Below are 25,143 nucleotides of genomic sequence, written 5' to 3'. Positions count from 1 at the left end.
CACTTGTTTTCTTCACCACACCTTCACCTTTGACCTCAACGTGTGGTCTCATTTTTCTGGTTATGGATGAAATATCAGCCAGCTTCTATGTATTTTTCTGGTTGTTTTCAGATAATTAATAGTCCTGGTCACTTTCATGAGTGGGAAAAGGGAAGAAAATAATTGCTTAATATTTAATACATCGATATTAATGTAAAGAACTACTTGTAACTGCTACAGTGTTCATTTCTATAACTGGTCATGTGGTCAAAGCTGGTATTTTTAACTTCCTTCCCTACTGTTCATTCCATATCCCCTTTGCTTTCAGCAAACACTTCACCTCATACAGTCACTGAGAGATATCTATATTAACATATCCTACGTACACATAATTAACATAGGCAGATAAATTACTTTCTAAACCAGAAGAACCCAAAGTTGCGGGTCTGGGAAGCAAAAATTTCCCTGGTGGATCACCAGGAGTAACAAGGAGAGAAGCCATTCCCATTTCAACCCCTGGATTTTCAGACTCATGAATACGGGCTGTGGGAGAAACAGCACTATATATATGTCACTGACTTGGGACAAATGTTGGCACTCAGCTCGTTTTTGTAACTGAGTCTCTAAAAGGTCATTCTACCCTTCTCTCAGACCATTTACTGGAAGGTGATTGGGTACATTGTTAAGATCTGTGAATTCTATGCTTATGAGCCCATAACCACAATTCATGTGCTGTTGGATGAGTTCCTTGGCCAGAAGCTATGCTTACTGAAATACTGTGACAATGAATAAAATGCTCTGTAAGTCCATAGATGGTGGTTTTGGCAGAAGCACGTGGACAGGGAAGGAAAATCCATGTCCAGAGTAAATATCTACCAGAAGCACTGCCCCTTCCAAATGGAAGTGTTCCATTATAATCAACCTGTCACCAAGTCGTTGGCTGTTCACCCTGGGGAATGGTGCCATATTGAGGGTTCAGTGTTGGTCTCTGCTGCTGGCAGGTTGGCCACTCAGCAGGACTGTAACCATACCAGTCTTTTTTTTTATATATAAAGATTTTTCTTTTCTGGGGGGAAGGGGAACAGGACTTTATTGGGGAACAGAGTGTACTTCCAGGACTTTTTTCCAAGTCAAGTTGTTGTCCTTTCAATCTTACTTGTGGAGGGTTTTTGTTCAGCTTCAAGTTGTTGTCCTTCCAGTCTTAGTTGTGGAGGGTGCAGCTCAGCTCCAGGTCCAGTTGCCGTTGTTAGTTGCAGGGGGCGCAGCCCACCATCCCTTGCGGGACTTGAGGAGTTGAACTGATAACCTTGTGGTTGAGAGACCACTGGCCATGTGGGAATCGAACCGGCAGCCTTCGGAGTTAGAAGCATGGAGCTCTAACCGCCTGAGCCACCGGGCCGTCCCTAACTATACCAGTCTTGATGAGTGGGAGCCCATGTGGCTGAGCCATGCATGACTTATGTCTTTGTCACCATGTACACTTTGATCATGGCCCACGGGGCAAAGACAGGGATGACAGCAGAAAATCATTGGGGAGAGAATGTGGCATCTTGGGGTCCTGGCTGTTAAGTCCCTCCTGTGAAGAGGTTGTGCTTTGGTGAACATTCATGTAAGATGAATGTTTTCACACTTTGTGTCAGTTTAGAATGGTTCATCCACATATCTGTTCCCCAGACTTCCTTATCACCAATTTTCCAGACATGTCCCCTCCAATACCCTGAACATCAAGTAAAACCTTTAGCCACAGCACACACACCCTTTTGTTAGTGTGTATCTGTACCTCGGGCAATCTCTCCTTCCAGGCAAAATGAGCAACCTGTGTACTGCTTAAAATTCTGCACCCTGGGAAGGTTTTTCTTTACCACCATCCTTGGTCCCCTCTGAGTAGGGTAGTGCCCTCGGAGTGGGGCAGTAGTGCTTTTCACCTTCAGATAGTAGTTTGATCCCAAATCCTAAGGGTTTGCTTTGTGATCCATCTTCAGAAGCTGCCAAAGTCTCCATACAGGGCCACCCACTTCAAGTACCATTGAATGTGACAGTTTCTATGGCTCAAGGGGCAGGTAACTTTGTCCAGTGGCCTATACTTATTGCAGAGCTTTTTCTTGTTCTGGATCCTACTCAAAACTGGCAGACTTCTAACTTTTCCAATGACTTAGACAAAGCAGCTTGCCCAAAGGAGGAATGTGTTATTTTCAAAATCCTAAGAGGCCCACTAAGCTCTGCAACTCTTACTGGTAGGAGAAGCTAAAGGAAGCAACCTGCTTTCACCTTAGCAGGGATATTTCGACCTGCCTCAGATCACTGGGCCCCTAGAAAATTTACCAGGGTGGCAAGCTCCCGAATTTTGGTGGGATTTATTTCCCACCCTCTGGCATACAAGCGTCTTACCAAAATGTCTAGAGTACTTGCTACTTCCTGTTCAGCAGGTCTATGCACTATGCTATCATCTGTGTGGTTGATAAACGCCCTGAGGATGAGAGTGAAGGTGTGTTGCTGACCCTGGCAGTTGAAAGGAAGCTGCTTCTGGTCATCTTACCAACACATATAGAGAACAAAAATATTTGCCAGATCAACAGCTACATACCAGGTGCCAGAGAATGTCGTTGCGCCAGTAAAGGAACCATGTCTGGAACAGAAGCTGAAATGAGACAGCCTGATAAAATTGATGATAATCCAAGGTATATGATAATCCACTATTCATGGTCATCCAAGATCTGTCTGTATGCTACACAGAACCAATAGGCACGTTGAAAGGGGATGTGGTGGGAATCACCACTCGGTTACTATACCGTTCAAGCTCTGCAGCTACCGCTCAATCGCTGCAGTCCCTCCAGGAATGATATTGCTCTGGGCTTACCATTTTGGCAGATACAGGCCAATCCAGAGACTTCCACTTGACATTTGCCACCATAATAGCCCTCATTGCATGTGTTAGTGAACCAAGATGGAGTGGAAATGGGAGGAGCTCTTCTCATTCTTGTCCCTAATGATTCATTAGCAAAATGCTACTGCTCATCCCTAAAACTCTGGGCACTGCTGGTTTAGACTCCCCAAGAGAAGAACGTCTCCATCAGGGGACACAAAAATGATTCTATTAAAATGGAAATGAGACTGCCATCTGGCTTTGGGTGACCAAGTAGTTGTTGCCACTAAGCAATTTAATGGAAATAAAGAGTATGATGGGGTGGGGCCGGCCTGGTGGCTCAGGCAGTTGGAGCTCTGTGCTCCTAACTCTGAAGGCTGCCGGTTCGATTCCCACATGGGCCAGTGGGCTCTCAACCACAAGGTTGCCAGTTCGACTCCCGCAGGGGATGGTGGGCTGCGCCCCCTGCAACTAGCAATGGCAACTGGACCTGGAGCTGAGCTGCGTCCTCCACAACTAAGATTGAAAGGACAACAACTTGACTTGGAGAAAAAAGTCCTGGAAGTACACACTGTTCCCCAATAAAGTCCTGTTCCTCTTCCCCAATAAAATCTTAAAAAAAAAAAAAAAAGAGTATAATGGGGTTAGTTGGTTGCTTCTAAGTGCGTTTAAGAACTTAGAGAAAGAAAATTATGAGCTCAGGGCTTTAAATTCCCAGCTCAAGGCCTACGTAACAGAGCAGGCCTGTTCCATGATTGCCTTAAAAGAAACCATTATTTTCTATAGCTGTCGGGTTGAGATTTCTAAAAACCAAACTCAACGTAGCCAGGTGGCATGCCCAGTTGTTAGGGGAGGATCCTAGAGACTTTCTATGGAAGACGGGTACCTCTGCACCTGGCCTGGGCTTGCTGTGGGTTAGCCTGGGGTTGCTGTTGCTCAGAAGGGCTGGGGGTTGCTAAGTGAAGCTTGATGTGGAGTAAGGAAACATGAGTACAGCCTGGGGCCTGCTGGCATTTCTAACCATGACAACCTTCAGAGTGTAATTGCTACTGCCGTACTTCTCTGCCTTCCAAATCATTCACAAATTAATCTTTCGGCCAACTCTTATCTGGAACCATGCAGGGAAGAGGATTCTGGGAAATGCAGTTTCAGCTTACCCAAATCAACACACTACAAAGCCACCACATGTTATTTATTCGCTGCTTGATATTCAGCAAATGATTTAATGTCTATGAATAGCTCTGAGTTTCTTTCCATATCAGGGTTTGGCTATTGTCTTCTGGGATAACTTCCTGGGTTTCTGGAAGATGCCCTGTTGCTGGGGATCTTTCACTCACAGGTCCCTTGATCTGGGTGACGCTCTGTCAGTCTCATGGCTTTGGCAGTCTTTCCCTAGCTGGTGTCACCCTTCCAGGCAGCCCTCTGGGGCAGTCCACATCTGGCCTTTGGAAAACACACAAACATCTGTGCTCTACTAAGCTCTGGAGGTGTAGCTCACTCCCACAGTAGTTTTCAAGACTCACTATCTGGGCTAGCAACTCACCTTCTGATTATTTTTCAGGCTCGAGTCCCTCTGTTCCCCATGCTCCGGTCAATTCAAGTCAAGCTCTTGGAGTTTTTTCCTGCAATCCCCCTCTTAAGTGGGTTATAGTAAGAAAGAACCAACACCTACACCTTCCCCTTGGCTGGGAGAGGAAGAAGTGGCAACTCGCTCCAGACAGATGGTCATTACCAGCTGCCTTTCCACCTGAACCCTTAGCCCTGTCTTATACAGTCTGGACCATTCCTTTCACAAATCTATGAAAATAGCATAGTATCTTGATTTAGAATGTGGGGGATAATTGAGAATGGTTGATATCTATCTCTCTTTTCCTGACCTTTGGGGCCTCTGCCCAAATTTTGAGATGGGAAGAGTCCCACTTAACATACTGTTACCTAGATAAAGAGCCCAGCACGGTGCTTGACACATGGCAGACATTCACTAATAGAAGTCATGGTGTCTTGCCAATCACCCAACGTATAGGTCAATCCAGCCTATGAAAATGGTAGGATTCCTCTTTCCCTAAGCCAGACTGAAGGGGAGTTTATACCCGCATGTCAGCTTTGAAAGGCAGTCACCTGTTCCTCCTTACACCTGGTCTACAGGTCTATCCTCATTGCGATGTTTACAGCCACCTGACTCCAGTAGTTTCTGTACCCTTGCACACACCCAGACCCACACGCAGTGACAAAACATGAGTCCAAGGAAGTCAGGACCCAGCTCAGTGGCTCCCACTGGGGGAAGGGAGAAACGAGCCCCATGTCAGCCCCAGCAGGTGGAGCGGGAATGTGCAGCCGTGGGCTGGGCTGTGTGCAGCCAGCTGCCCTCCTCTGACATACAGGCCGGCATCTGTCTTGATTAGTCAGTTTCTGTACTGAACTAGGTATAGTTTTTTATTATCAGCTTTGCTTGTGGGCATGGAGATACTCAAACCCACAGATGCACAGAAACCCCAGCGGCATGCGTGCATACACAAGTACATCTTTACACATGGGTGCACATGGAGTTCCTTTCTTTAAAAGTAGAAGGTACAGGAGTTTGGAAAATATGAACTGAGCTGATCTGGGATGTAACAACATATGAGGGAAGCATTCACCTGCTTCAAATCCTTTTCTCGGACTTTCTCTTTATGTCTTCATTTCTTTGGTTGTTAGAACTCACGAGTGACACTGGAATGGATTAAAGGGACACAGGCACAGCCTCAAAAAAAAAAATTAAAAAATCCCAAACCCAGAAATACAACACAGAGTCATCATTTTCCAGATTGAAAGGATGTACTGAGAAAGGCTAAAAAAAAAAAAAAAAATGCCAGGGCAGGGGCTGGCAAAAGTTTTCTATAGAGTCCAGCAGTAAATATTTTAGGGCTTGTGGGCAATATGGTCTCTTTGCAATGACTCAGCTCTGTTGTCATAGCAGGAAAGTAGTCACAGACAATAATAAGCAAATGAGCAGTTACAGTCCAATAAAACTTTATTTACCAAGTCAGTGGACCAGATTTGACCTACACGCCTTAGTTTGCAGACCCCCGCACTAGGGTCTAAAGAACCCAGAAGCCACTAAGACTGCCTTCACCGGCCTTCCAAAGGTGAATAGGGCCTCTATTCTGTCTCCCCCAAAAAGGACAAAAATGAACTGTTTGGGATGTGGCTTCGGTTTTGTTCAAATTATTTTGTGCTGTGCTTTAGTGTTTTGATGTTCTTCCGAGTGAGTGAGTGCAATCCCTCCTTTTTATCTTTACTTCCCTCTTTCTGTGTGTGTCTCTCTAAATGCTTTCCATTCTTCTACATCCTGTCCCTTATACTCACAGGGTTGGGTGATTTTAGAATGAGACTCTTTCACATCCATCCTTGCTAAATCCTGCCTTCTTTGCAGCCTCTTCATCTGTACTGGAGTAAAGAGGCAATGTGTAGTAGTGTAAAGAGCACTATCTTGATCACCGGGCAGGACATACCACCTGCTTGCTGTGTGACTTTGAGCAAATCACCTAACCTCTCTGAGCCTCCTTTTCCTTATCTGTCAAGTGAGGGAGTTGGTTAACTGATCTCTAAAATCCTTTCTAGCTTTAAGCTTGTGATTTTAGGAAGCTGCAGTGTCAATGCTAGGCAACTGTCGGGGGCCATTAATTAGGATGTCACTCACATACCTTAGTGAAAGTCCCAGGAGGCACAGAAATTAGCCACACGATCTCTTGTAGTTGGCAACCATCCCAGATAAGGGGGTGGGGGCACCAGCTAATTTCAGGAAATCTGAGATCCCATCTGATTAAGGGGAGAAAAGGGAGACTCCAGGACCCCCGGTGCTCCAGGAAAATTAATTTGCATTCCTAAACTGCCATTGAAGTAGCTGCAAAATGCGCACACATATTGACTTAGTTGGAAATAGGACCCTATTTCCTAGGGAGCTACTATTGGGAGGTGGGATATTTCCCTTCTCCACCAGGCCCTTCTGTGTGGGGCTCCCCGGGCCATGTAAAGGACACCCCTCAACCCCACCAAATAAATATCTGAATAAGTTACGAGGAAATGGAGGCTTTGAGAGGTTAAACAAATGAATTAGCAGATTCCAGCATATGCCAAAGGAAAGAGGTCTTCTCTATAGCAGGGATGAGAGGTCCTCAGGGAGGGTCAGGAAGCCTGGACTTTGGCTGAGGCAGAGGCTGCTGGCGGGTGGCAGCCTGGGGAAGGTGGGGCTGAGGGAGGTTGTACAGCATCATCCCCACTTCTCAGGTTCATCCTCCAGCTCACAGCCCAGCAGCTTGTGGACAAAGCAGATGTGGAGGTGGCTGAAGCCCTCTCTCTCCCTCCCTCCCTCCTGGACAGTCTCAAGGGGTGGGGAGGGAGCGGAGAAGCCCACATCCTGGCCTCCAGGAGAGCAGGCTCTTATTGTCTGACTGCTAAAGCTGTCTCATTTGTAGCCTAAATAATTCACTCACCAATCTCTCAAGGAGCATTAGAAGAAAAACAAAACCTGGCCCAGACCTCATGCTCAGGTTCTCACTGCACGGAAGACAGGCCAGGAGCCTGGCGGGCAGTCGTAAGCTGCAGAGATGAAAGATGGCCTGCCTCAAAGGTCCATTGGCGTTGGCAACCTTCCAAAAATCAGCCTGGGGCCTGATTTTGTACAGCCCTCAAGCTAAGAATAGATTTTACATTTTTAAAAGTTTTTTTTAAAAAAACAAACAAACAAACACCACCAAAGAAAAATACACCAAAGAGACTGTATGTGGCCTGCAAAGCCTAAAATATTTACTATCCGGCCCTTTCTGAAATGTTTGCCAACCTCTTAATCCACTCACCAGCTTTGAAGGAGGTGACGCCAACCTTTGATCTACTCCTCGACCACCCCACCTCCTGACCCCATAGGTGCAGAGATTCAAAGTTATCAGAATTCGGATACTTACAGTCGAGTGAGAAGCTGGCATCATTGTTCCCCCCATCACCAAAAATAAAACAAAAACAAGAACAAGATAAGCCCTGAAGTGAGGCAAACAGTCCTGGTTCTACTGCACGGGGAGGGAGGAAGAGGAGCATGGAAGGGGCTGAGACTCAGCCGCAAGCCATTGTCTGAGGGGCAGAATGCAGCATCGTCCAGGTTGGTCTCTCCTGACACCCCTCCCTTCAAGGCCCCACCATACCCTGCAATCCTGGTGATCCCAGCTGAACCCAGCAGTCACCGAGGCTGTAATTCTCTTACTGATGAGAGACCCAAGTAACCCGTTTCTGAGTCCCTGAAACTGTGTCAGCCTGACCATGCCAACCCTCAACCCTGGACAGACACTCCATCCGGCCCCGCAGGGGCTCTCCTCCTGCCCTGCCCAGCCCGGCCTTTGAAGGGAGAGGACTCTGAGCAGCCCTGAACCCCACCCAGGCCCTCTGTTGGAGCCAGAGCCTCTGAGGGTTACAGACTAAGGACTGGAAGAGATGGGGCAGAGTGAGCAATGGGGCTGCCAGCGTAGAGTGCCCCAGTTGTTACCAGGCTGAGTGACCTCTGGGCTATCATGGGGCCTGTTTGAAATTTTTTGAGCTGAGGACAGAGTGGAGACCCAGTGGCCCCACATCCTGGTGTGTAGGTATTCTGGATTATTTTCGATAGGAGAACAGTGACCTCATAAAAAGTTCCTGCTCTAGAATCTCCTGAGAAAAATGTTCCTGCTGTCCAACCGTTCTTTGCAGGTTCCTGTTCTTGAGAAAACAAACATCAACAAAAAAACAACACATGGAAGGCCCATGTTGGAATCCCACATCCAGGCTAAACGGAAAGGTCCACAGGCTTAGAGATTTGGAGGCCCAGGTTGTGAGGCCTTCGGCAAATCACCTCACCTCTCTGGGACTCAGTTTCCTCATCTGTTCAAACAAGCAAACAAGCAGAAACCTGAGGTGCTTGGATAGCAGTGATTTTAAGGTCCTGTCCGTCTCATAGCCAATGAATAGCCCAAACCAGGCCAGGCCCCTGAAGAAGCTTCGCTGGCAAGCTGTTTGGCTTCATCTCTGCATTCTTGCCCCACGTCACGCCAGTCCCATCCGAACGACACGTAGCCAGTTGGACAAAAGGCGAGTGTGTTTTCCTTCAACATGATAGCAGCTTGCTGGGGATTCAGGCTGATGTGAGGGAGGGAGGTGGGTGGTGAATGTGACCTCCTGTCTCTGTGCCCTGTGGTTAGGGGTTAGCTGAAGAGCTGTGGGAACCTCATTCCCAAACCCCCAGCATGCCCACAGCCCGTGGCCCAGAAGCCACAATCTGATACGACACACCTTAACCTAAATGACCTAAATTGTCTTTTGTCAACTCTCCAACTTGACAGGACATTCTTTGAGGGCAGGGGACACCTTCTTCTGTGTCCCTCAGGAAAGCCCAGCACAACACTAGATATGTGGCAGGAAATCTGTCCATATCCACTGACCAGTTTAACTGAAATACCCCTGGAAAGACTGCTGCTGCATTTGGCAGGGGCCGTGTGTCCAGGTACGGGAACCTCCATACTTGCTGGCTGGTAACCAGATACCACACTTCCGTCTGTGGCTCAGTCAAGCTGTTCTGTCCAGGCTCTGACCCCAAGAGCTATCGTGTCACCTAGAGAGCAAGCGATGGCAGAAGGTTAGAGAAGGGAAGGAACACCCCCAGGATATGCAGGTCATGTAGGGGTCATTGCTGCCATCCCTGTCCCCCCAAAGCAGTCTGGGTGGGGAAGGCGTGGCTGGGTGGCCCATGCAAACATAAATCCGGCATGCCTCAGCATGTGTACTTCGTACCAAATTGCAAGCACAGACTACAAACCCAAACCTATAAAACAGTCACAATTGTCACCAGCTCCGTGTGTGGGGGGTGTGGGGGGGTCCTCACCCTCTTCTGTCGTGCGTTTACTCAGAATGTAAGTCTCCCTTGCCTGCCTGCACATAGAAAGCTCTCCTTTATATCCAGCCACTTTTCATTGCCGGAGCCCCTCCTGTCCCGGGTTCTCTGACAATGTGGCTCTCTTCAAAACCCCACAGGCTGCCTTTCCTTCTCCGTTTTCTGTTTGTTGGTTTGCTCGCTTCTTTGCTGTGTGTGGTGGTGGCAAGGAAAGGCAGAGCTGTGGCTTGCCCCACCAGGGTCATCACCTGTACCAAAGGCGATGACAGAGCGATGAACGGCTAACCATGGACACACGTGGACTTGCTAACGAGCTTGGTAACCATTTAATTACCCCTTGTTCTGTGGGGCAGGCAGCAAACCATGCAAACCATCACCCTCTAGGGTCACAGCATGACAATTCAATAGAGGAAGGCAGGAGTGAGCTGCAGGGAGCTACCACTGGGGGAGTGCGGGGTGGGGTCTGTGCAGGGGTGGGCGGGCAGAGGGGCTACTGCAGAGTCCCCTCTGAATTATCTAGATAATTTCCTCAGTTTTCTACTCTGTTCTTATGGACCTGACATTTTCCAGAGACAAACTCACTCCAGGCAAAAGAGAAAACCAAGGCATATGAAGCATCAGGTAATGTGAGCAGAAGGACACACCAGATTTCAAATCAGAGGCACAAACTCCAGCCCCCAGCGTCAAGACAGACCTGGGGGGACAGTCTGGAGGTGAACCCACATGTACCACAGGTGTACCCTGTGTACCACAGGTGAGGTTTGCAGACCTCACCTTGAAACACCAACATCCCCCAGGGGTCCTGCTCCCCCTTTCCCACCCGAGATGAAGGGGGAACAGCAAGGGGGGACAAAGTGTCCATCCCTGGATACCTTGGTGGTTTTGACTCTGTGTCCACTGCTGCAGCTCCAGCCCGACAGGTCTGGGAGCACTTTGCACTCCTCCCCAGGCAGGCAGGGCTCCATCTGACACCACCACTTCTGCAGGACGATGGAGGCTGTGGGAGCACGAGGCAGTGAGGGCGGCGCTAAGCTCTGCCAGGACCAAGTACCACGCGCAGTGGAGGGGGTGGGGTCTGTGCAGGAAGGAGCGCACACTTCCACACACTCCTGCCTTTGAATCCCGCATTTCCCTGTCTTTCCCCTACTGGGCTGAGGCCGAGGCACACAACCATGTGAACCTTAATCCCACCGACCCCTACATTTCACCAAAGACAGCTTGCGGGGGAAGGCAGGGGCTGTTGTCTCTAAGACAACCCTTGAGCTGAGCCACCACGATATTAGCAGAGAGGCAGAGTCTCAACATACCCCACTGGTGTATGTGAGCGAGTGTGCAAGCCTTTTGGAGGGGTCCACAGACCAGGAGAGCACCAGCAGGCAGGGCACACGTGAGTGAGAGAAAATGAGCGTGGGTGGGCCGTGGACGGGGGTGGGTTTGCAGGAATGCATGGATGAGCCCTGCACATGTCCACGTGAGGGGAGGGGGAAGGCCGGCTGAGCACGAGAGAGGGGCCTGTGGAAGAGGCCTGAGAAGGAGTGGTGAGTGGAGAAGGCAGTATCCACGGGAGTCAGTGTGAGGCGGTAAGTCTGATGGCAGGTGTGAGAGGAGCCTGCGAGGGAAACATGTTTGTGCCTGTGTGAGACAGCGGACAGCAGGGAGGGTGTTTGCATACCAGGGGCTTTCCTCGGCTATGAAATGGGGAAGGTCACGTTTGCCCTCCTTCCCCCAGAGGTTGCCCCATCATTTGAGACTCGACATAAAAGCCCTGAGGTGGGTATGAAATTGTAACCCTAGCAGATGGTGAGGCCAAGACAGACCTTCTTATCTCGCTGAGCAAGCCCTCCCCAGCAGGTCCCGGCCTCACTCACCGTCCACGCAGGAGGGCTTGGCCCGTGTGGTGCCGGCCACCTGGCCAGAAAAGCAAGAGCACTTGACAGTCTGGGATCGCTGCTCGATGCGGTTCCGGTTACAGCAGCGATGAGAAGCTGTCACCTCGCAGGTGCCCTGCTTCACGGGGACTGATGGGGCCAGGACAAGATCAGGCGCCCAGCCCAAGCTGCAACCCTGTACCCGTCCCAGCCACCCGGGCTGTCCTGGAGCCCCTCCTCCCAGCTTAGGGAAGGAAGAAATGGCTGACATCTTCCTGCTGCTTCCGTGTTCCTGCCCTTCCTTCTTTCCCAGTGAGGCCACACTCATCACCTTTGGCAGAGCCCCATCCTGGGGGGATGATGGAGTCCCACGCCAACCCCCACCTCCCCGGCTTCCTCCGGGTGAGGGCAAGGGCCCCAGGGCTTACAACGCATGGGGAGGATCAACCTCTTACACAGGCTTCAGCCATCCCAGAAGGAAAACCACAGAATTAGGCCAGGAGGCTACACTTAAGCTCCCACACAAGGGCCTCTCTCCCTGCATAACACCTTCCGGCCTGAAAGGGAAGGTGAGCAATGGGTCTGCCCACGCCTTCTTCAGGCTGGAACAGCCGAGTGGGCAGTTTCCTAGGTGAAGAACAGAGGAGGAGCCAGCACCCCTAGAATCCACCTCAGAGATCTGCCTGCTGGGGAATGGGGTGGGGTGGAGTCCAGCTCTCCAGGTATCTTGGGAAACCCCCTCCCCAGGCCCTGCCTCCTCCCCCAAACCTGTGGGAGTTGGAGGCTGCAAGGAAGCCGAGGCCAGGAGAGTCCAGGCCAGGCAAAGTGCCAGTAGCCAGCTGCCCGTGCTCCAGTTCCATGCGGCCCTCTCAGGCATCCTGCAGAGAGAAGGGCACACCTTGCTTGACTCCAGGCAACAACCCCACCACCCTCAGTGCCCAGTGCCACAGCCTCTGTGCCATGAGCTCTGGGAGGCACAGAGGCGGGTAGCATGTACACCCTGTCCCTAGGCAGCTCTCAGCCTGGCACAAAGTCAGTGTAGGAAGTAGTGAGTGCTTTCCTCGCAGGAAAGGGAGCAGAAAGGGAGACCGTCCTGCTGGGCAAAACACAGAAAGCTTTTTGGAGATGACATTGAGGAGGGGTCTTGAAGAATGAACCAGACATGGTCCCACGGAGGGCTGTGACAGGGGAGGGACAACAGTGCTGATGCCCATTTTTGGAGCACTTGACCCAGGCACTTAGCAAACACGATCTTGAATCCTTCATCGCTGTCCTTCAAAGTAGGATTATTTAGACCTATTTTACAGATTAGCAAACTGATACTCAAAAAACCTGGAAACAACCTAAACAACCATCAGACAAGGACTGGCTAAATACATTGGGAAGCATCTGTACAAATGCAGTCCCGTCCAGGCAGCTGTAAAAAAAGAATGAGGAGGGGGCCGGCCCGGTGGCTCAGGCGGTTAGAGCTCCATGCTCCTAACTCCAAAGGCTGCTGGTTCGATTCCCACATGGGCCAGTGGGCTCTCAACCACACGGTTGCCAGTTCAATTCCTCGAGTCCCGCAAGGGATGGTGGGCTCTGCCACCTGCAACTAAGATTGAACACGGCACCTTGAGCTGAGCTGCCTCCCGGATGGCTCAGTTGTTGGTTGGAGTGTGTCCTCTCAACCACAAGGTTGCTGGTTCGACTCCTGCAAGGGATGGTGGGCTGTGCCCCTGCAACTAGCAACAGCAACTGGACCTGGAGCTGAGCTGCGCCCTCCACAACTAAGACTGAAAGAACAACAACTTGAAGCTGAACAGAACCCTCCACAACTAAGATTGAAAGGACAACAACTTGACTTGGAGAAAAAAGTCCTGGAAGTACACACTGTTCCCTAATAAAATCCTGTTCCCTTTCCCCAATAAAATCTTAAAAAAAAAAAAAAAAAGAATGAAAACACTTTATGTACCGAGGCATGGAATGATCTCTAACCATAATCCACCGTTAAGGGGAAAAAAGCAAAGTGCAAGATGGTGTGTAAAAAAATGTGGAAAAAGGGAGAGATTATATGTGTTGCTCAACTATGCTTAAGCTCGCTCTGGAAAATGTAAAAAAGATAATAAGAAACAACCCTAATTATATTGACTGCCACCAAGAAGGAGGCACTGGTTGGCTGGGAGATAAAGGTAGAGGGAGACTTTTTTTTGTTCCTATTGCTCTTTTACATTTTGGGTTTTGAACCATGAGACTGTCCTAGCAACTCAATTTAAACAAATTTAAATTTTGAAAAGAAGAAATGGAACTGAGGCTAATAATGGGCAAATGACCTGCCCAAGGCCAGGCAGCATGTGGGTGGCAGAGCCCAGAGCCCAGAAGCACCACCTGCCCTAATCCCGCAGCACTACCTTGCTTCTGCTCTCTTCCCCTTTCCTTCTCCTTCTCCGTGCTCTGTGGTTCGGGCCTCCCCTGTCTATCCCAGAGGATGGACTAGAAATGGAGGGAATCCCAGGAAAGCAGCGGCACAGAGCATCTGGGAGCTGCTGGGCATAGAAGGGCTGCCCCCTCTGCTGCACTGCTGGGCCCCTGGGGCATTGCTGGGCAACCTCAGGTGCCAGCACGGTGCTGGGAAACCAGAGGTCAAATCAAATGCCCGGACCTGGCTGCTCCCTTCGATAGGCTACTGGATCTCTGTTCACCCTCTCTACGACCCCTCTTCAACTGTCTCCTCACTCACCTACCTCCTACCTAGGCAAATAAGAAAGACTCTTGGGGGGTTGTAAGGGACACAGGGAGCCCATGGCCCTGCAGGGGGTGAAGAGGGGCCTGAGTGAAGGCAAGGAGGGTGGGCTGGGCACTGAAGCAGAGCCCAATTCTGAAGCTCTTCCCCAAGGTGCCAGGGCAGGGGGCAGTCTCTTCTCTGCCCTGGGACTTTGCAGGGATCCTTGCAGATGGGAACATTGTAGGGCAGTGAAGCTGAGAAGAGTAGCTGAGGGAGTTTCTCTAGCCCAGGAGGGAAGCAGGGCTGGTGGTAGGAGGTGCCTAAGAACCAATTCGGTCGCCTCTGTGGCCTCGGGTCGGAGCTGAAGGTCAGGGTAGAGTTCCTGAGCCAAATCTGACAGGAGGCTGCTCAGAGAGGCACCTGGGAAAAAGCCCTGAGGTCCTCAATCCTCTTTGCTTCCACCTCCTAGCCCGCTCTCACCTGCTTCTTGGACTTGCGTGGAGGGGTGGAGAGTGCTCAACTCTGCCCCCCTCACCCCCATGCCCACTCCAGAAGGCTAGAATGGGGGTACTCCAGAGACCCCAACCCCAACAGCTTCTCCATTTCTCCCCAACACTTCTCCCTCAGCCTCCAAAGGGAGGAGGACTGAGGCAGGTCGGATGGTGGGAGGCCCAGGTAGGCCCAAGGAGGGAGAACCCTGGTCCTAGCACTGGAGTGAGAGCCCAGAGAGGACCACAGCGGGCAGAGGAAGTGGTGCCTGTACCCTGGGATTGGGTATGCGCGGTGGGCAGGGAGCTTCCTACCTCTCTAGACGTATCTCCTCTCTGAGTTGGGATCTCCTTTTCCCTGTCCCCATCAGGAACCTTCAGTTTGATCACTATTAATGCAGCTTGTCTTCTCCCAGGCAGTTCCCATCCCATTTCTCTATGAGCTGCCATACCCTCCAGCCCAACTCTCCCATCTCTCCTGTGAAGCGCAAGAGCCAAGAGACGTGGGGTGTGGGGCCTTTGGGATGGGTTCTCTGGCATTCTACTCCCTCTGTCAGAGAGAGCTGGAGAACGAAGCTTCTGGGATCTGTTCTCCCACTTTCATAGTCCTGTCTCAATTCCCCAGCCTGTTCCCCCCAACCCCAACCCAGGCTGTGGTGAGGGAGTTAGCAGCCAGCATACTAGCATGGGAGTTGAGGATGGGAAACACAAGACCCTTTAAGCTTTCCTTGCTTTCTCCCGCACCCCTTCCCCGCCCCGCCCCCACTCAGTCCTCCAAATTCCGAGCCCCACCCCTGGGACCTACCTGCTCCGCGGCGGTGCCACAGATAAACCCACCGGCCTGAAGTTCTCCTCGCCCCTGAGCTGCGACCAAGACTCCCGGCGGGAGCGGCCAGTTTGCGTGCTGTCTAGTCCGGGGCCCTGTACCCCTCACCAAGTTGCTGCGTCCCGGAGGCGTCGGGGCTCCGGCCAAGCTGGCATCACAGTCGTGCCGGGCCCCACTGTGGGCATGGGGGCGCTTCGGGCCCGCCCGGCCGCTCGGCAGAGCTCAACCGGGGTCCTTCCGAGGCTCCCGCCGCAGGCAGACCGAGGAACGTGCAGCTGCCGCCGCCGCCTCCTTTTCGTCACGGGGGGGGGCCCGCCCCAGTCCTCCAGCCCCGCGCGGGCGCCGCCACCTCCTCCGGGACAGCGCAGGGCGCCGCGCACAGCACTCGGCCTGGCGGGCTGCGGGCGCAGCCGGGCGTAGCGGCCCCTGGCGGCCGAGGCAGGACGACAGATGAGAGGTTGCGTCAGGGTGACCATCTCCCCGGTGCAGGCTGGGTCACTCAGAGAGGTCCCTCAAAACTCTCCAGGTCTTGGGGCTTCCGGGAGGTAGGGGGACTGAGCGCGAGGCGTGATGGCGCTGACCCTCAGGGGATTTGAGCCTTGAGGATTCTAGAACTGTATTAACAGGGCAACCACTAACCATGTGTGGTTATTTGAATAGAAATTAAATACAATTTAAAAATTGAGTTTCTCATTCGCACTTACGTTACAAGTGCTCCATAGCTACACGTAACTAGGACTACTGGATTGGGCGGAAAAAATAAAGAATATTCCCATCATTGCACAAAATTCTCTTTGATAACCCTCTTCTTAATGACATGTTAGCCCTCTGCTGTTAAAATGTTAAAATCCAGGAGGGAATAGCAAATGATCTGTACCCTAGGAGTGGTGTCCTCAGGGGCGAGAAGGGCTAGGGCAGGGCAGGCAGGAGGGCTACAATATGTTGGTCCCTATGGATGAGGGATGTGAAACCCAACTTGGGAACCAAACTCTGAGACCCAGTTTCTTCATCATAAAAATTGCAATTTAATTACAATTCTATAATTCTTTACAGGGTAAGATTTTGGATGTGGAAGTATGAGACAAATGGGAGGAAGTGGTCTGTGAATTTGTCTCTGAACAAGAGGAACAGCCCTCTTAGGTTAAGAGGGCTTTTGGGTTGGGGTCATGGGGAGGGGAGGTACAGGGGAAGAAGCCTGTTTCTGAGCTCTGAGCCATGGCATGTGGCCCACGGGGGATGAAGGGTTCTGTCTTGAGGATGCCCAATCCCCCTCCCTAGCTGAGGTCTCACACCCCTGGTAGGGCCAGCCACCGAACAGAATCTCAGTTCTCAGCAGAGGAGAATATCCCACAAGTCTGCTTCTTCCCACTTCACGGCCCTTTTTCCCTCCTCACTCTGCTGCCTCAGGAAAGAGTACAGGTGATGGCCTTCTCGCCAGGTTCAGGGGGCAGTCTGAGGATGGAGGAGGTGTGATGATGCCAAGAACAGGAGGGGAGAGATTCAGGGAGTGGAGGATTTGGGTATGACGGGGGGCTGTTCTGGAGCCCAAGAGAATTGTTAACATCCCTACTGACCATCTGGTGCTGGAGCTAGAGGGTCTCTGGGCCCTGGCTCTGGGCCCACTTGCAGCCACACCATGCTGGGTGCTGTGAAGAGCAGGAATTAGGGAGCTGGGTGACACAGAAGAGGTAAGCAAACTGTCCCAGAAACACTAAATAATAAAAATAGCCAGGATGTTATATTTTTTCTTCAGTCTTTGGATTGCGGCTGCTGGTTATGCCATGAATCTGAGCGCTGGTTCCAGTTTTTCTCAAACAGAAGGGAAATACCCATAGCAGAAGCATGCTCTCTATCTGCCTATCTGCCCGTGCCACTCTGTGTGCCTTTGGACTGATTTTTTTTTTTTCTTATGACTTCTTTTTCTCTGGCTCTCTCTGCCCAGAGTGCAGACACAATTATAGCAAGTCTAAAAACCTCAATGAGCAATATGAGATTTTTTATCTGGAAGCTGCCAGGAAAGCCACCCCTGCTGGGGGCGCAGTTTAGCCAGGAACAGAGAAGGTCCTAGTTAGGAAGCACCCTGCCCCCAAAGCCCAGCGGTGGAGTTCCAACCATGAACTGGGTGCCAGTGGTCCCTGAGGGCTACCCCCGACTTGCCTTAGAGCCACAAGGGCCTTGTCCCCATTTGGACAGTGGGTGGGGTAGTGTGTGTCTGTGGAGGCCTAGTGATCAATTCCTGGATACCACTCTTCCCCTTTCAAGCAGGAAGCTTAAACTGGCCTCTGTCTCCCCCTGGCGGCAGCCACGTAATTTGTTCAGCATCCCCAGACTGCTCTCAGCCTCGGCTTTGAAGGAGGCGGGAGGGTGGGAGAGGAGGAACCTCCACTCTTCTCTCTACCATTCACCTCCCTCTTAACCCTTCCTCCCTGATCTCGACAAATCATCTTGGTTCTTAAGATAGAACCGGATTTGGACGTCTGGAAACTGACACGGGTATGAATTTCTCATTGGCTGTGTGACCTCTTGGGGCAAGTCACGTAAAAGGACAGGAGCGTCGTTGGTTTAAAAAAAGAAAAAAAAAAAACGCCTTGAAGGGTTGGTGTGCAGTATAAATGGCCTAATATACGATAAGTACTTTGTAGAGAGCCTACTACGTAGTAAGTCCTCAATGAATGGTAGTTGTTGTTATATTTACTAACTAGTCCTGCTGTGGGCAGAGGTCTAAATATGGGGGAAATTGGGACCTGAGAAAAAAGTGGAGTCGGAGTGGCAACCGCTCTCCCGGATCGAGGTGGTGTTCACGGAGCCCGGGAACTTACCCCCCATTCAGGATAGTCGGCTCCAGCCTGCGTGGCCACCACCTCCACACCACACCCAGCTCGTTCGCCCTCACTCTCACTCCAGCAGCCGCAGCCAGAGGTGTTGTCACACCAGGTGCTTCACACCCAGCAGTCGCCCGGTTTCGCTCTGAGGTCATCAACCCCATCACCCTCCGGGCAGCCTGGCCACAACGAACTGAGGGCGAGGAGACAGCACCCTCGCGTCACAATCGGGAGATTCTAGCTGATAACTAATCTAGGGCACGGCTGAAATAGGGTTTCCCTTCTCCCCATCCCACAACTACCGACCCTTCTTCCCCCAAAGAAACAGAGGCGGGACGATGCCAGAACCTGGAGCGGAGAGGATGAGAGCCAGTGGGGCGGTTCCCGGGTGGCCCAGAACAGGAGGGAGTTTTGCCGAGGATCCACCCTGCCCGCCGGGAGCCAATGGCTGGGGAGAGCAGGCGGGAGCGAGTACCGCCCTACGCGAGCCCTGGGGGGCGGGGCCTACCCTGGGGCGGGGCCGCGGCCGAGGGCGGGGCAGGGAGGCAGCATGCTAAGCCGGGTGCGCTCGGCCGTGGCGCACCTGGTGAGCTCAGGGGGCACCCCGCCCCCGCGCCCCAAGTCTCCCGACCTGACCAACGCGACCTCGGCGCTGCCCACCGCCCCTCTAGAGGTGCCCAAGAGCCCTTCCGCGAGAGCTGGGAGCGGGAGCACGGCGCCCCCGAAGACAGCAGAGGCTCGCGCGAGCTTCTCCCGACCGACCTTTCTGCAGCTGAGCCCCGGGGGACTGCGACGCGCTGACGACCACGCTGGCCGGGCTGTGCAAAGTCCCCCGGACACCGGCCGTCGCCTGCCCTGGAGCACGGGCTACGCCGAGTGAGCGCCCCTGGGGGCACCCTAACCAGGATGGGAGCCCCACCCCCCACTCCCCTCCTCATCTCGGCATCCGGGGCGCTGGGGCGCGTTCCTCTCGCTGCGTTGGGTACCAGCAGCTCCCTTTCCCCGGAACCCTTGCTATCCTCTGGGCTGCGGGCCGCACCTCTTCCCAGCCCTTTCTCCAGTCGGTGCAGCCTTCCTCAGGACCTTCCAGCTCCTTGACTACCCTCACCCGCGCCACCTCGGGACCTTGTTCCCTCCCAGAGCCCGGAGGGCGGAGGGCCCCGCGAAGGATGAGTTGGCCGGTTCTCAGTCGCAGCCCGGTTCTCAGTCGCAGTCCGGCAGTTTAATGGCTAAGGGAGGAAAGGTTTCAAGGAGACGGAATCTCTTTTAATAGAGGAGATGGCGGCTAGGAAGACTCTCTTCCGGACTTCCCGACCCCAGCGCCCCAGTTCCCAGTTCCTCTTACGGTTCCCCTCCCCCTCCACACCCAGAAATAGCCCGCGACACCTGGCGGCCGCGAGCTTCCCTTGGGTCGGGGGCAGGGGGCGCCGGGGGGAGCGGGAGGGTCCCCTTTGGACGCCTCTCGGCACGTGGACTTGTGCTGTCCAGGCAAGGAAGTGGACCCCCCGGTGGGAGCAGCCGGCTTGCTCCCAGGCGACGTGTATTTTTAATGCCTGTGCTGGGAAAGCGGAGCATCGAGGGAGAGGGGGGCGCTGAGGTCGCTGCTGATGGACCCGTGGCCCCACCGCTAGCTCTTTAGCCTCCTAGTATTTGGGAAGAGTCGGTGGTGTTACTTGGCTCCTGCGCAGTCCAGGTGGGCTTCCACCTGTACGTTATTTCAGTTCCTCTTTCTGGATCTGGACTGAAGCACTTCCTCATTGCCAAAGCAGCAGAAACTTTCACTAGATCCTTTTAGCATAAAGGTGGGTGTGATCCTGAGGGTGGAGTGCTGTGCACCAAGCACTAGGAGAGTCAATTCGGTTTCAGGATGGGATGTAGAGTCTTGGCAAGCAGGGAAGTAAAACCTCCCGCGCCCCCAACGGGCCCCTCCCCGTGGCAGCACCATTAGGGGTGCCCCTTTTGCACCCCAGGTGGAGGACCTGAGGCAGGCAGGTGCTGCTGCAGTCTTTTCTAGGAGGTGGTGGGGCCTGACACCCAGACAGTATGCCCTGTGCCTTGCCCTGCCTCCCTTCTCTTCCCTCTGGCCTGGATCCCAGGTGGCTATGACCTTTCTCAGCTTGGCCAGCAGGCCAGAGTGTGTATGTCTAAGGTGGGGGTTATTCCAGGACCTGGTCTGGTGTCCAGCCTGATGTGGTCATCTGGCTTGGCAGGGTCATCAACGCTGGCAAGAGCCGGCACAATGAGGACCAGGCCTGCTGTGAAGTGGTGTATGTGGAAGGTCGGAGGAGTGTTTCCGGGGTGCCTAGGGAGCCTAGCCGAGGCCAGGTAAGCCCCCAATCCCCTTCCTAACCTCCAGATACAGGGTGATACCTCTCCCCAGGGAGTCTAGGCATCTGGTCTTAAATCTGAGACACATGGAAGACCTGCCTTCTAGCTCACTAGCTTTCTACCGCCGGGCACAGAACCTTTATCTGCCATTGATCAATTAGATTCTACCACGTCAGTATGCATGTTTAGTTTTTCACTTAAAATGATGATTCAATTAATTACCTACGCTTATTTTTGCGCCTTTTATCCTCTGAGTTTGGCATTTTTGATGTTTTACTTTCTGACACAAAGTAGGCCCTTGGTGAATGAGTGAAGAAATCTAATTTGCCTTTATTACCAAGCTCTAACCTCCTCTCTGATGTATGTATAGATGCCCAGAGGCTTGCTCTCCATGCGCACGTGCGCGCACACACACACGCACACACACACACACAAACACAATCACTTACCTCTAACTTTTCTTCCACCAGGGACTGTGCTTCTACTACTGGGGACTGTTTGATGGTCATGCAGGGGGTGGAGCTGCTGAAATGGCCTCGCGGCTCCTGCATTGCCACATTCGGGAGCAGCTAAAGGACCTAGTAGAGATACTCCAGGACCCCTCGCCACCTCCCCTTTGCCTCCCCTCTACCCCAGGGGACCCAGGTTCCTCAGATCCCTCTCACTTGGTTGGTCCTCAGTCCTGCTGGTCTTCACAGAAAGAAGTGACTCATGAGAGCCTGGTAGTGGGGGCCATTGAGAATGCCTTCCATGTCATGGTGAGTGGGTGTCCCGGGCCAAGGGCCTGCTAGGCAGATACTCTGAATTCTGTGTGGAATCCAGGTGGCCTGAGGGGGTGACCCTGAGAACCCACAACACCTCTGAGAGCCTGAGCAGAGCTTGGTTCAGAGGGGAGGACGGAGGGGAGTTACACCCATGTCTTCCCTCCTCTCCTCCAGTGTGGCTTGTCTGGGCCAGTTTGTTTCTGCAAATAGAGGGGGGTGGCTATATGCCTGGAACTTCTTCCTCCATCCCCTTCGACCTTTCCTCACGTGGCAGGATGAGCAGATGGCCCAGGAGCGGCGTGGCCACCAAGTGGAGGGGGGCTGCTGTGCACTGGTTGTGGTGTATCTGCTAGGCAAGGTCTACGTGGCCAATGCAGGTGACAGCAGGTAAGGGGGGGGCGGTTGACAATGGTGACAGGGGGGTCACACTCTGGAATGGGGTAACAGAAAAGAGTGAGGTGGCAGGTGTTTAAAAAATCAAAGAATGGAAGGGGTCAGAAAGAATCACAGACATAAGGAAGGGCCTGAAATAGCCATGAGGGGAGGAAAGATGGGGGTCTGGGTGCAGGATCCTAAGGGCCATTCTGGCCTTTCTGGAATTCTCCACGAGGAATCTGAGGAGAGTCAAAGTCAAATCTTTTCTTTCTCTGGGCAGAGCTATCATTGTCCGGAATGGTGAAATCATTCCAATGTCCCGGGAATTCACCCCGGAGACTGAGCGCCAGCGTCTTCAGCTGCTCGTAAGTAGGAACCAAACGTCCTACCCCTGTTCTTTGTTGAGTTTTGTGTCTATTTGTGCCCTATGTCCAGGGACTCCCCCCCCAACACACAGACAGACAGCTCCTTACTGGGAGGAGTACAGGGCTGAGCTGGTGGAGGACGCAGCAGGAAGGAGTAAGGGCCGCTCAGGTGCTCCCTCCATGGCCCCCACTGAGGAAGGAAGTGGAGTCATTGGTGGGAAGGGAATGGCAAAGGCCTGAGAGGGGTTTAGAGTTTTAAGCACTGGCTCTGGAGCTAGACTGTCTGTGATTGTATCCTGATTCGAGTGCTTTGCTAATTGTGTGACTTCGGACAATTCCCTTAACTTGCGTCAGTACTTCCTGCCTTAAGAGGGTTGTTGTGAGCAGTAAATGAGTTAATATAGGCTAATATTAGACAGTGCACCACACCTTGTAAACTCCATTTAAGGGTCTGCTACAATTAAGATCGCTTATACACTAGGGTGTGCTGTAAGCCTAATGGCCCCTGGCCCTCTGCTCTGTCTGGCCACTCCCAACCCCAGGGCTTCCTGAAACCGGAGCTGCTGGGGGGTGAATTCACCCACCTCGAGTTCCCTCGAAGAGTTCAGCCCAAGGAGCTGGGTCAGAGGATGCTGTATCGGGATCAGACCATGACTGGCTGGTAACACTTCCCTCAGAGCTGGGTCCATTCCCATAGCAACGCAACCAGTCCCTCAGCAGCAGCAAGGTGGAAGCTGGAGGCTGGGCCAGGCTGGGAGTTTGGGGGATGTGGCTCTTAGGGGTTTGTGTGAGGGGTGTGGCTCCTAGGGGAGAGGGCCTTTGATGCCTGGGTGATGCCTCCTCTACTCCCCCCTCCCCAGGGCCTACAAAAAGATCGAGCTGGAGGATCTCAGGTTTCCTCTGGTCTGTGGGGAGGGCAAAAAGGTAAACTCCATGATAGAGGTGGGAGAGGGCAGGAGGACCCATCACAAGTTGTCTAGGGAGGTGGAGGTTCTACCTGAGGGCAGGGCAGGGGTGGGAGGGTCCACTGTTTCAGAGAGTCTGGGAGAGGGCTATAGCAGCATCCCTGCCTCATTTCCTTTAGGCACGAGTGATGGCCACCATTGGGGTGACCCGGGGCTTAGGAGACCACAACCTCAAGGTCTGCAGTTCCACCCTGCCCATCAAGCCCTTCCTGTCCTGCTTCCCTGAGGTGAGCCAGATGGGGACCTCCTTAACCACACCTTACCTCCTCTGGGCGTCTAAGGCTGGCTTTCACCACAGGTGTCCTCATCCGCAAGCTCCCTCTCCACTCGCCTTCCCCACCAGGTGCGAGTATATGACCTGACGCAATATGAGCATTGCCCGGATGACGTGCTCGTCCTGGGAACAGATGGGCTGTGGGATGTCACCAGTGACTGTGAGGTGGCCGCCACTGTGGACAGGGTGCTGTCAGGCTATGAGCCCAATGACCCCAACAGGTAGGGGGTGAAAGGGATGACAGTGGGGAAGGAACGGGCAAAGGGAAGCAATGAGGGCCTGTGTGTGTATCTTCCCATGTACATACTGGTACGTGAATGTGCTCCTGTGCTTCTGGCAGGTACACAGCTCTGGCCCAAGCTCTAGTCCTGGGGGCCCGGGGCGCTCCCCGGGACCGTGGCTGGCGTCTCCCCAACAACAAGCTGGGTTCCGGGGATGACATCTCGGTCTTCATCATCCCCCTGGGAGGGCCAGGTAGTTACTCCTGAGAGGCTCAGCCCTGACCCTCCCGCCGCCATCCCAGCCTCTCCATGCTTACGCCCCACCCGCCCAAGTTCTGAAGTTGTCTCCCTGACCTTCTTTAAGTGGCGGTTTAACTGAAGAAGGGGTATCAGTTAGATCCAAAATTATAGCTATTGACAAATAAACAAGATGGATAAATAATGTGTGTCTTTAATTACTTTGACTAGAAACCGAAAGGTTACGATAAGCTCCTTGGGGTGGTGGAACGTACACCAGACCAGTCCTAAAATTGTTGTGTTCCCAGGTTCTTTCCCCTACCCTCTGCTCTTCCCGCTCTTCCATACAGTCTCATTCGTCCACATCAGTACCTCCAGCCTAGACCTCGCCTGAGCTTTAGACCAGGGGTGTCCAAACTTTTTTCAACGTTTTTTACCAAGGGCCCTATGCGGTAAAATACACAAACAGCCGTGCCACTCACTTGAGGTGAAGTACGTATTGCCTCACCTGGTTTATTTAACTAAACTAAATATATTTTTGGAATTTGCTGCGGGCCAATTAAAAATGGATTGTGGGCCGCAGTTGGCCCGTGGGCCACAGTTTGGACACCCCTGCTTTAGACCCACGTGTCCCATCTGTCTCCTCGGCATTCAGCAGACACTTTACTGAACACACCTCAAGGCGATTTCATCATTTCCTCGACAGACATGTTCCTTTGGTCGTCATCTCTGGGCACCAGCTCAGCTGTTCAAGGTGGAAAGCTTGGAGTTGGTCACCTTTGGCTTCCGTCTATTCCTCCTCAAGCTAATCAATCACTAAGTATGGTTGATTATATAAAAATGTATTTCATATTTCTCCACTTGTCTCCACCCTGTCACTACCTTAGTACCTCAGTTCTTGACTGCATTGGCCTCCTAACTCATCTCCGAACTCTGTCTCCAGGCCACGCTCCCATTTCCCCCAATATACTGGGGACATAACAGAGTGACCTTTCCGCAGTGTGAATCTGAGTTGGTTATTCCCCTGAGAGAACATTTCAGTGGCTCCTTACTGCACCGAGACTCAAATCAACATTCAAGTGTGGCATAGAAGATTCTTCATGATCTGGCCACTGCTTCCTCCTCCCGCCCTCTAAGGCTGGGTATTCCACAGCCCAGGCATGCCCCCACTATAA

General features: G+C 52.5%; 2 protein-coding genes across 3 annotated transcripts; one reads left to right on the top strand and one right to left on the bottom strand.

Annotated features, from left to right (window-relative positions):
• Nucleotides 1-4,019: 4,019 nt before the first annotated feature.
• Nucleotides 4,020-16,051, bottom strand: TAFA3 (TAFA chemokine like family member 3). Of its 2 annotated transcripts, XM_019730404.3 has the most exons (5): nucleotides 15,597-16,051; nucleotides 12,368-12,477; nucleotides 11,600-11,749; nucleotides 10,604-10,728; nucleotides 4,020-9,452 (listed from the first exon to the last, which is right to left on the bottom strand). In XM_019730404.3, exons 2-5 carry the CDS (start codon nucleotides 12,474-12,476, stop codon nucleotides 9,441-9,443), a joined length of 396 nt encoding a protein of 131 aa, XP_019585963.1. In that variant the 5' UTR covers nucleotide 12,477; nucleotides 15,597-16,051; the 3' UTR covers nucleotides 4,020-9,440. The 2 variants fall into 2 exon arrangements, with proteins under 2 accessions (XP_019585963.1, XP_019585961.1); XM_019730402.3 differs by lacking the exon at nucleotides 15,597-16,051 and having other exon boundaries at nucleotides 11,600-12,477.
• Nucleotides 16,052-18,961: 2,910 nt separating this feature from the next.
• On the top strand, nucleotides 18,962-24,185 carry PPM1J (protein phosphatase, Mg2+/Mn2+ dependent 1J). The gene is made up of 10 exons (XM_019730410.3): nucleotides 18,962-19,315; nucleotides 20,650-20,764; nucleotides 21,238-21,525; nucleotides 21,806-21,918; nucleotides 22,187-22,271; nucleotides 22,814-22,932; nucleotides 23,132-23,195; nucleotides 23,356-23,463; nucleotides 23,580-23,731; nucleotides 23,851-24,185. The coding sequence occupies exons 1-10, from the start codon at nucleotides 18,990-18,992 to the stop codon at nucleotides 23,996-23,998; spliced, it is 1,518 nt and encodes a 505-aa protein (XP_019585969.1). The 5' UTR covers nucleotides 18,962-18,989; the 3' UTR covers nucleotides 23,999-24,185.
• The last annotated feature ends 958 nt before the right edge of the window (nucleotides 24,186-25,143 follow it).

Source organism: Rhinolophus sinicus, chromosome 7 (genome assembly GCF_057876585.1).
Source record: "Rhinolophus sinicus isolate RSI-liver-muscle chromosome 7, RSI-T2T, whole genome shotgun sequence".
Lineage (NCBI taxonomy): Eukaryota > Metazoa > Chordata > Mammalia > Chiroptera > Rhinolophidae > Rhinolophus > Rhinolophus sinicus.
This window is presented reverse-complemented; position numbering and strand designations above follow the sequence as displayed.

Excerpts from the sequence above, each read along its gene's own strand:
- TAFA3 (XM_019730402.3), bottom strand. The coding sequence starts at position 11,927 with ATGAGTGTGGCCTCACTGGGAAAGAAGGAAGGGCAGGAACACGGAAGC. Across the intron at positions 10,729-11,599 it reads CAAGCCCTCCTGCGTGGACG|CCTCCATCGTCCTGCAGAAG; the intron begins GTGAGTGAGGCC and ends GTGCTCCCACAG.
- PPM1J (XM_019730410.3), top strand. The coding sequence starts at position 18,990 with ATGCTAAGCCGGGTGCGCTCGGCCGTGGCGCACCTGGTGAGCTCAGGG. Across the intron at positions 21,919-22,186 it reads GCCAATGCAGGTGACAGCAG|AGCTATCATTGTCCGGAATG; the intron begins GTAAGGGGGGGG and ends TTCTCTGGGCAG. Across the intron at positions 23,464-23,579 it reads TCCTGTCCTGCTTCCCTGAG|GTGCGAGTATATGACCTGAC; the intron begins GTGAGCCAGATG and ends CTTCCCCACCAG.